General features: G+C 40.7%; 1 protein-coding gene across 10 annotated transcripts in view; it reads left to right on the top strand.

The window, feature by feature from the left end:
• MPP4 (MAGUK p55 scaffold protein 4) overlaps window positions 1-9,340 on the top strand; it is a 28,618-nt gene extending 19,278 nt beyond the window's left edge. For 9 of the 10 annotated variants that reach the window (XM_074829429.1, XM_074829428.1, XM_074829431.1 and 6 more), the window contains 8 exons: window positions 881-895; window positions 2,234-2,275; window positions 3,087-3,257; window positions 4,160-4,240; window positions 5,196-5,289; window positions 6,097-6,205; window positions 7,804-7,938; window positions 8,887-9,340. In XM_074829429.1, coding sequence (XP_074685530.1) covers window positions 881-895; window positions 2,234-2,275; window positions 3,087-3,257; window positions 4,160-4,240; window positions 5,196-5,289; window positions 6,097-6,205; window positions 7,804-7,938; window positions 8,887-9,078 — 839 coding nt within the window. In that variant the 3' untranslated portion in view covers window positions 9,079-9,340. The remainder of the gene's footprint in view (window positions 1-880; window positions 896-2,233; window positions 2,276-3,086; window positions 3,258-4,159; window positions 4,241-5,195; window positions 5,290-6,096; window positions 6,206-7,803; window positions 7,939-8,886) is intronic. The other variant, XM_074829437.1, reaches the window with a different exon arrangement.
• The last annotated feature ends 1,489 nt before the right edge of the window (window positions 9,341-10,829 follow it).

Genomic DNA, 10,829 nt, shown 5'->3' on the forward strand with positions numbered 1-10,829 from the left:
AGTTATACCTGTGCAAGCTGTGACAGCAGGGGCTGACACTGATGTCAGCAGATAACTGGATTACCTGAGAGTACTGGAGGCCTGAATCCCCAGTGCCTGTAGGAGTTGATGTGGTAAAGAGGAGAGCTGTTCTGGAGTCAACAATTGGTTCTTTTTTTTTAACAAAGTTGGTTTTGTGGGTTGTTTTTTTTTTAGGGCACAGCTACCTATTTAGAGCATATTTAGCATATTTAGAGTTCTGCAAAACTTAAGTCTTCTAAAATAAATAACTGTTCCACTAAAATAAATCTACTACTGTTAAACTTGTCTGAGATGTTTGATATTCTTGTGGAGAAAATGTCATCCACTTTACATCTCCTCTTCTTCACAAGGTTCCTACTTGCTAGTCAGATCTTTTCCTCTTACCACAGGTGGTTCATTCTCTTCAACCTCTCAAGCAATCCCCAAAGCTTTTCAGACAGAACCAGCAGGTCTACAGGGCAGTTCTGTTTTCAGGCTAGGATGTTTCTGATAACTGCACTTGGGGATTACTCTTGCAAATCCTATTCACTGCTTAGTGCTGAGTCAGCTCTCTACTGTATCCAGACAGTCAGAGGAATAAAGGTGAAAATACTTGCTATCCTACATTTTACTTCAACCAGTATGTGATGTATTTTCCGAGTACAATACTGACATAGAAGCTGTAGCTGAGTCTCTCATTCTTTGGGAACTGAGAATTCATGTGCAAACAGACATATTTTAGATTTAAAGCCTGCAGTACCTGTTTCCTAAACTTTCTAAATGCATTGGACAATGCTGGTTGGATTTTTTTTTTTAATCTTAGTATAGACTGTCTTCTCAAAACTAATTGTTTTATGTCTGTCTCTATCTGAATGTGCAGAGGAGCTTAAAGAAGGTAACACTAACTTTTTTCCCCTGTCTCCTGTAAGCAGTAATTGATTAGAATTTATCTGTGTTTATGGCATTACCTGTAACTACCACTCCTCTTACAATACCCAGTAGCTGAATTGCTTGTTCCCTGTAGGATTCTTCACTACATTCCATAGCATAAACAGAGGGTAAAGCAGAAATGCTCAAAAAGATTTGAATGACAGCTCAAAAGACCTGAAGATAGAAATGATACAGGCGTATCTCAGCTGACTCATACTCTGAACTTTGCCATGAACGAGCAGTTTTGTGCCAAGTAGTTTTTTCTACAGTCATAAACAAGGAGCTATTAGTACATACAGAAATGTAGGAATAGAACTGTATGTTAAAGGTCCAAGTAGTATTTCAATGTGAGAGGAGTAACTAAGATACATCCAATTTTGTTTTGATACTTGCATGCTTGTAACTGTCAAAGAATCTAGTGCTAAAAGACAATACATTTCATGCTTTGCAAATGAAAAGAATGTTCTTGCCTTGGAACAATTACTGCCTTTAAAGGTATGCCTTTGTCTTCTGCATCTTATTCTTGCTTTAGCAAGGCCTAAAAGGGAATACACAGCTTGGATAACTATTGGGAAATAGGTATTTTTGAGCCTCATCAGAGAGATTTCATTAAAAAAATTATATATATAGATTTAAAAGGCTCACCTGAATGGTTAAGCCTTCACAAGGAACAGCAGGAGAATGGGGACAAAAAGAATTGGAGGAAACAGATTAGTCTGGGATGTTGGAGCACAGATATCCCTGATGATTAAAAAGAAATAATAAAATCAGGTCTTCATTCTGCCTGGAAGATCTGACCAGATACATGTTGCATTTTCCAAGCATGCTATTGGGCAGAAACTGAGTTACAAATTTTTTATTTCTGAATTTGAGGTACTGACTTATTGGTTATTGTAACGTTATCACTAAAGAATCCTTGTAAGCTAGGTTTCACCTAAAAAGCTTAAATTCTGTGGAGGTTTCTTCACTATAAGTATTTCAAAACTTTGTCTGGCATCTAGTTATCTTAGGAATGAAACAAATAAAATGCTGAGTTTCAAATCTAATTTAGAAAATACCAAGACTTTCTAAGTTTAATTTTTCTCTTACAGAAATATAGATCCTTTCAATTGGTCATGTGAAATATTTGTGTATTTCATATTATGGAGTATTGTGCTTTTTTTAGTAGATTAGGCATGGTACTTCCATATGTTTACTGAAACACTGTCTTTCCTTTGGGATCAGCAATAATTGTTAGCCATCTAACTCTTAAGCTTTCACTGTTCTGTTTTTATTTCATGAGTATTTGTTCTTCATATTCTAGAAGAGGAAGAATTTGGTGAATTTGGTCAACGAGTCTTTATTGGTATGCAATGACTAAAGATAAGTAAGATGTTTGGGGCTTGATCTAGATTAAGTGCTTGTCTGAAGTTAAATAAAATGCTTTGTTCTTTATTTCACCTAAAGACTTACTGAATTGAATTCTATTTGCTCTGTTTTCCAAACTTCAAGAAGTCGCTTTCCTCTCCATTTAAATCTCTCTTCCTGTCAAGTTTCTACTGAGACCTGGCCACCATTTTAAATTGACTGGCTGTTAAGATTTCCCCTATGTCATGATTAATTTTGCTAGAGCGTCATGTTGTATGTCATCCATTGAGAATAATCATGAGGGCTTTCATTAGAAAAGTTAGACCTAAAAGTGAGGTTTTCAGAGTTGGATGGTGAGGTGAGCAACAAACCCGTCCCTGTTACTAAGCCGTAGTGACCTTTAAAGTATTTGGATTCATTCTGGCAGATGGAGCAAATGTTCCAGATCTGCTTTAGGAGAGTGAACCAGCTACGCTATCAAAAAACAATTGATCTGTTTCCTAGTGATGCTTTATGTAGCCAGAAGCTCCTCCTTTGGATTGTTCTGGGGTTCTTTTGGGGGTCTTTAATTCTGGACTAATTTTCAGGTGACCTTCTGTGAGATTTGACCTCCTTTAACTAAGTCTTTTAATGCTCAGAGGTTCTACCAAGCTGACATACCCAGTGCAGCAATGAAATTCACTAACTTTCACCCTGCAAAAAGCTCAAAAAACCAGTATGTTGTGTGGCTTAGAGATACTCTAGGCTAAAGAACTAGTTGCCTGCATCTCAGGTGTATCTTCCAGCACTGATGTCTTTGCCCCTTACAGCTGGTTTCCGTAGAAGTATGCGCCTGTGTCGCAGGAAATCCCGGACCAACCAGCAGTCATGCTACACCCAGTGCCCCAGCAGCTGTTACAGCAGTCTTGCAGCTCCATATGAAGAGGTAGTTAGGTACCAGCGGCATCCAGCAGACCGACACAGACTAATTATACTAGTGGGTAAGAGGTTAATTGCTTTCTCATGCAAATTTCACAATCTATAACAGAGGGGAGGAAACAGTCATGGTCTGATCCACTGAGGTTTCCTACTGCTGGCTCTGGCTGCAGTGGTTGAAGACTGTGCGGGTAGCTCACAAAGCAACGTTTCAAGAATGATTGTCTGTAATTTGACCCCATTATTGGTTTTAAAGTTAAAGTATGTATCATCTTTGCTTGAAATGGTGAATGTTAAAGAAAAAATTAAGTTCTTAGAAGAAGCCGTATAGTTATGAATTCTGGTTGATAATAGATTTTATTAGGGAAATTGTTAAGTTTTATATTCAGTTGGGACTGGTACAGAAAGGGATGAGAAAACATTTGTAACTTATCAGAAAAAATCTTAACATGGAGGCATTTCTGCAGCCAGTGGTAAATGCATGGATATGGTAAGAAGAATGCTTAAAATTAAACTCCAGACTAGAAAAAATTCAATCCTGGGCAGTAGAGAAAGTTAAAAAGATGCCTTTAATAATGCTTGCTGTAGGAAACATTGTATTAAGTGGGCTGCAGGCTCTCAAGTGGTCTTTAATGATAGTGACTAAAAGGAGGCTGTTGTTCTGCAGTGTTCCATGATCCTGATAAAGCAAACTGGGTAAAGGCAAATCCATTGTCCTTTCTAAGTCTGGAAGTATTTGATGATAATTTTTCCTTTTAAAATGGTATTGCTGAGTTGCATCATGGGTATGATTATATTGCTGGGAAGTGATTTGTACCCTGAATCAGTCAAGATGCTTCACTTCTGGTACGTTTTTTTGGAACTTATTTACATTTCATTTATGCATGTGCAATGTGTTAGAAAATGGGGGGTGTGCATGCAAAAAGTGCCTCTGTTAGTAATATTGCTTGCTTTTCCAACTTTTCAGGTCCTGCAGGAGTTGGTGTGAATGAGCTAAGGCGAAGGCTTATTGCAAGTAACCCACGAGAGTTTCGAAGTGCCATACCTCGTATGTAATGTTCTTTCTCTTTCCCCCACTGCCCCTTCAAACATGATTAGGAAATGTCAAGTACCTCCCTCTTGCCTTTGTGTATTCATGCACTCTTTGCTCTATAGCTGTGTTTTCAGCTCTACTGCAAGCCAGAACAATTTGCTTTTATAAGGGTCAATTTATTATCTTTCTCCTCATTTTGGCAAACTGGCCAAAGGTGTTTTCAAGTCACAGCTCCTGAAACCCTTAAAGCTTTATGTAGTAATAGATTATCTGCATGATTTTGTTTAATCTTGATGTTTGCTTCTCCTAGATTTAAAAATAGAATGTTTCTATGGGACATTGTAAGTTCATACTGTTTTAAGTGCTAAGATACAAGAATGAAGGCAACAGAAGTTGGTGCTTAAATAGGCTTTGCAGCTTTCCTTGTTAGGCTTCTAGTCTCAGATGAGACTTACACAGCGTAATTTCTGACATAACTGAAATTGTTTCTACCTGTGCTTATTTGGTTCTTGTGATTTGGATAACAAACAGGAAATATAGGAATCTGAAGCTGGTTGAAAATTCAAGAATTCTTTTGTGCCTGAGATCCCAGATATGGGCTAGGTGCAAGTGTGGAAAGGTTTGTGGGATGTTTCCAAATGAACTTGAATCAATTTTTACCTCAGAGGAGTAAAAACAGTTATGCAGCCACTTCCAAAGCAGTTCCTGATTGGTTTGAGTCACAGATACTTGGATTAAACCACTCTCCTTCCATTCCAAGAAATACAGATGTGCTTTGCTAATTTTCAGGGACTTGCCACTGGGCAACCAGTAGAGTACACCAGACTTTTGCTCTTGATGAACAAGTGGAAACAACTCATTATTTCTGAAAATACTGATTTATAGTCCTTCATGAAAGGTGTCTCAATTTCATTTATAGTTACAGGAATTTACTTTCAGTTGATTATTTTTTGTATGTATCTCCTTTCAGATACCACTCGTGTTCAGAAGAGTTATGAAATGAATGGTCGTGAATATCACTATGTATCAAAGGAAACTTTTGAAAACATGGTGTATAGCCACAGGTAAGTAGGAGAAATGAATTACCAATTTATTACTTAAAATGTAACAAGATCCAAGAAAAGACAGTTTTGTAGTAGGTCTCAAGTCTGGGCTCCTTTACTCATACTTACTATGTATGTTTGGTGTAAATTTGCGTCAAACTACTTGAGCCCATTGCTTCAAAAACTGTGTTTGTGCAGTTACAAATATGCTCCTCTATAACTAACCTTAGAATCTTTCTAAAAGAAAGTGGGATCTCCAGTCCTGAGCTCATTTGATGTGCTTGTAAATTATGGGTTTAACTCTCCTGGAAATCAGACTGCTTTCTAAAATTGAGCAGTGATTCAGACCCTGATCTGCAACTGTAGCAGTGATGACATCTCCACGTAAGCAGCTAAACTGTACAGACTAAACTTTTAAAAGTGTCTGCTCGTTTCTATGCATCAATAATCCCTCTCAGACCAGTTCAGTGCTGGAAGCTACGCTCCTTGAGCTGTGCCAAGTGATTTGAGATCTTCTGATTTATGAAGTTATTTGTACTATATAAATGAACAATCATTTTAACATTAGAATCACAACCTCTAAACACATAATTTGTAACAAAATGAGTAAAAAATGCATGCTTTGGAGATGTTAAACTGTAATGGTTCCGATTTTGTGTCCAGTGTAGCAGGGAAGAGCAAAGGTGGAGGCTGTTCATCAGTTTTCACTATGTTTTATGATCATTCAGTCTTGATCACTGGATTACATTTGAAGGTTTCACCCTTAAATGGAAGCTTTTTGAGACTTAAGCGCTCTTTCATTTTCCTTCTTCCTCACCACTATTGCAGAATGCTGGAATATGGGGAATACAAAGGGTACCTGTATGGTACCAGTATTGATGCAGTGCGAACTGTCCTCGATGAAGGGAAGATCTGTGTAATAGATTTAGAACCACAGGTGAGTTATAAAGGGGTAGGGAATCTAGAGTTCATAGCTTCTGGAAGGAAAAACAATTCTCTATATGTTCCTGAGCTACTGGAATAGTGCTAGTTGCTTTGTCTAGTTTTTCACTTCAGCTCATGGTGCTTGTTAATAATAGATTATTCTTTGCATGGGTCTGGGGGCAGGGGGTAGGGGGCCACAGGTGCCACAGTGGCAAATATGTACAGATCAGTATAGCTTGTTTGTTTCCAAGTCAGCAGCTGCATTATCAGGTGGAATGGTACAGGAACGAGTTTTCATACTTGCTTAAAGCAAGGATTATTCTTTCCTGTGGAGACTGTTGCATGGGATTTCTTCTTCCTCCAAGCCCTGTTAGTTGAGAGTTCTGTCCTTCCGTTAGCAGTCTCTGAACACCCTTTGGTAAAAGCAGCAACTGTTAAAGTAATTGAGCAAAAGCAGGGAATTATATCACACATTTATTTCTCTTCAGAAGTAACTTAAAGGCTGGAGGTAAGCTGCTGGCACACATGACCAAACAGCTCTACAAGAACCTTCAGCAAGTGGTTGATGTGTAGGCCACCACTCATCTAGGGATCCACAGTCTGTGAATGTTTACTCTACAAGGAAGGGCAGCTTGCACATATGGCCTAGCAGATACAGGCAAGAGATGCTTCAAATATCAGGGTGATTACCAAATGTTCCTGGTAGATGTTCTCTACTCTCTAATTATGCAGAGCCAGTGTGTCAGAGCCTTAGGTTAGCAGTGGTTTGTGTTGTTTAGAATAGAAGTTAAGTTACATGACCTGTGGGGCACCTCTCAAAATCCAAACAGCTATAAGGGACAGATTAGGCCACACTTAAGTCTTCATTTCAGATCTAAAAATACTTGTGTTTCTTCTGCTATGCTTCTCCTAAACAAAAGGGAGAAGAGGGGAGAAAATGTAATCTTGCTACTTGAACAGATGTGCCACTATCAGTTTTTTAGGGTGTGAGTCTAAAGGGTAAGTTTTGGGAAGGGTATGAAGTAATGGCACATAGCTACTCCTCAGTAACTGCTGTGAGGTAGGAGAATTACTGCAGAGTTGCATACTTGTATTTTAAATCTGGTGGCTTTGGCCAACTTTAGATTTAGAGTCTTTTCTTTTTTCTAGTTCCCTCCACTGCCTTGCAGAAGTTTAAAAATGCTTATTAACATCAGGGAATGTTACATAGCACAAAGAAAGCAGGATACTTTCTTCCAGTATGGAGCAATAAAGGTGTATTTTTCCCAAAGGTAGCTCCCCAGCAGCTAAAAAAAAAAAAAAAAAAAATTCAGATTCATGTTTAATGTTGTTGATTGTAGAGATCTGTTAATGACAGGGTCCAGTCACTCAATGGAGTTGAAAGCATCTCCTAATAAGGCTACCAAGCAGAATTAAGTGATTGGTATGCTACAGTTACTTAACAAGGTCCAGGGATTATTGGTGAGGTCATTTTAAAGTAGGTGTTACTGAAAAAGATTACCACTAGGTCTGGAGATAACAGCATATTGTAAACAATTGGTGCTTTATGGGAGTAAAACTGGGATGAATACACTTGAAATACTTTAACTTCTTTTTACTCTTAATTTGCAGGGCATACAAGTAGCCCGGACTCATGAATTAAAGCCCTACATTATATTCATCAAGCCATCCAGCATAAGCTGCATGAGGCAGACTCGTAAAAATGCCAGGATCATTACAGATTATTATGTGAACATGAAATTCAAGGTGAGATTTGGGAATAGAAGAGACTCAGTTTATTATTCTGGAATTCTGTGTTTAGAACATAATGCATTCTACTATGTTACTATATTAACTCGTTAAAAAAGATTATTGTGTCTCTAGGATTAAGTTATTCTTTTTGTTTGGTTTGTTGGGATTTTTTCTGCCTCCAGATTTGAAGTGCAAGGGTTGTAATTTATACGTAGGGAATTGAGGCGTTTTGCTTCAAAATGTCTTTAAAGGAGAGGGGTTTTGTATATTTTTGTTTTAATTAACTGCCTTGTGACAAGATTTGAGTCAACACATGTGTTTACTGTTTGCATTAAAATACCTGGAATGAGCTTCGTTCAGTAACTTAAATATTTTTTCATGTAGTTACAAGAATGTATTGTTATTTCATGTATGCTTAATGACAGTATCAATTCCATACTAAGTTCTACAGATAAAACACAAATCCTGCATGTCAGAAATGCATATCTTGTATTTACAATGTGTCTAGTGCATTGTCACAATTATTTCCATGCAAATCATAATCAAGTTTATCATCTTAAAATTTTGGAGACCTCAGTCTCTAACTGTATATGGAAATGAATCATGATTGCTATGGCAGAAACAAACATGAACACTGGGGAAATAAATTAGAATGTGGAATGAGAACACAAGTGGATTTGCCTTCCTGCCAGCACTTGTCAGTAGAATAACCGGTCAGGGGCAAATGGAGCATAGTGAAACCCAAGGTATTTCCTTGGGAAGAGTATGGCAGACCGCTCCGTTTCAGAGGTTTGGAACTGCCAGTGGCAGGCGTGCTTTACTATAGCAGACTGTAAATGGTAAAGTACGCTGGCACTATCTACTCACCTCTGGTTTACATGGCCCAAGGTGTTCTGCAGATGCCATGCAGTATGTTTCTCCACACAACACCAAAGCTTTATAGACTTACTCTGTGTCTCACAGGAGGAAGATTTACAGGAGATGGAAGACTCAGCTAAGAAAATGGAAGCTCAGTTTGGTCAGTTCTTTGATCAAGTGATTGTGAATGACAATTTGCAAGAAGCATCTGCGCAGCTGCTGTCTGCAGTCCATCATGCACAGGACGAGCCCCAGTGGGTCCCTGCAGTATGGATATGCTCAGATGCTCAGCCCTGATTCTGAGCAGCAGGCAGCTTCAGAAAGATTACAGCTTATGTTTTACTTCAAGAATAATCCTAATGTCAGGATTGCAAGAATTTATCTTTGTATGTGAGGGATTTGGAAGAGGATTAGGAAAGAAGCTGCTACAGGAGATAGAATCATACTATGTTTTGTGTAGTTCTTCAGCTTTTTGTTACAGTTGCATCCACTTTTGTACAAAAAAGGAAATATTGTGAGCGCTCAATTACAAGAATAAAGAAAAATCTATTTTGTTGCATGTATCGGTATGATTTACTCATATATAGCTATGGAAAAGTCCTTTTCTTTCTGTGATACCTGTACATTCTGCAAGTCTTACTGACGAACAATATTCAGTCAATATTCAGTCCAGAGCATGCTCTTTTAGCATGCTGTCTTTAAGCAAAGCATGTTATTTGTGAAGGTAGTGGTTTGCTGCTTATCCTTTTTACCTTGTAAGACAGAAGCGGAGTGGTGTTGTGATAAAAATTACCCTAGAAACCACAGTTATCTTCACAATACATGGAGCATGTCATTTCTTTTGTTCTTTCAACTCAAGTGAGTAAAAACTGACAGAACATGGACTTACCAAAGAGGAAAACAAAGTCCCTTTTTGTATTGGTTTGCTCTGTGGTAGTGCCAAATGGTGCAGACATTGTAGCAAGCATCTTCCTCACTCTCCTCACCTCACATGGCAGCTGTCTTGCTCCCTGAGGAACACAGATGATTATTCTGTTGGCCTACCTCACCTTGGAGGAAAACCAAGAACAATATAAACAGTTTAGAAAGAGATTATTCAAAGCCAACTCTTGCAGATGTTGGAGTCAGGCCTAGTATTCCCTGTTTAGAGGTAAAATGGGAAAAGACCCGAGTCCCAACATGGCACTGGTGTGGGGTAAGTACAGGTGGACGGTGACTGGTGCCAGCCCTGTGCTGCTGGTCCAGGGCCAGCCTCCTCCCTTCTGCTGCCTAGTCCAGCATTTGTCCATGCTTTCTCCTTGCCTGTTTCTCATGCTTGTTTACAGACCGATCTGCTTTGACTATTAGGAAAGGAAGATGATCTCACTGGAATGGCATTTGCTTCGTGTCCATTTGTGCTAGGACAAAATTTTATCACATTTTCTGCTTCTTTTTTTCCCCTTTCCCTTTACTGTGTAGAACTTCATTTTGCAAATTGTGTCCGTGACGACAAGCTCAAGGAGGCTAGAAACCTTCTTTTCCTAGTGCAGTGCATTTGCTTTGGCTCGCCCGCAGCCCGAGCGCCCTGGCGCGGCGAGGCAGTGCGCGGACGGGGGTGGGAGAGGGAGACCGGGCCGCCCCGCCGCTGGGCGCGCCCCAGCCCCGGCCGGAAGCGAGCGCCGGCTCCTCCCCGTGGCGCCCGGGAGAGCGGCGGCGGGCGCGGCATGGCGGCGCGGCGGGCGGGCCCCGGCGGGGTGAGGGCGCGCCGGGGCCGGGGCCGGGGCGGACGGGGGGGCGGCTCTGCCCGCGGCGGGGCCGGGCGGGGAGCGGGCGCAGAGCGGCGGTGGCCCCGCAGGGCTGCAGCCCGGTGCTCCCAGCTGCGAGCGGCGGCGGCGGGAGCTTGGTGCGCCCTGAGCGCTGTTGCTGAAGAGTTGTACCGGGGCTGCCAGGGCAGCAGCTGTACCGGGGAGATGGAGCTGCAGCAGGCCGCGGGAGTGGGCGGCGCGGCTCCCCCAGCCCCGCTCCGCGGGGGGCGGCGGTGCCCGCCCTGCCCCTGCTCCCGCCCGCGG

This window comes from Strix aluco, chromosome 6, assembly GCF_031877795.1.
Source record: "Strix aluco isolate bStrAlu1 chromosome 6, bStrAlu1.hap1, whole genome shotgun sequence".
NCBI classification, from domain to species: Eukaryota; Metazoa; Chordata; class Aves; order Strigiformes; family Strigidae; genus Strix; species Strix aluco.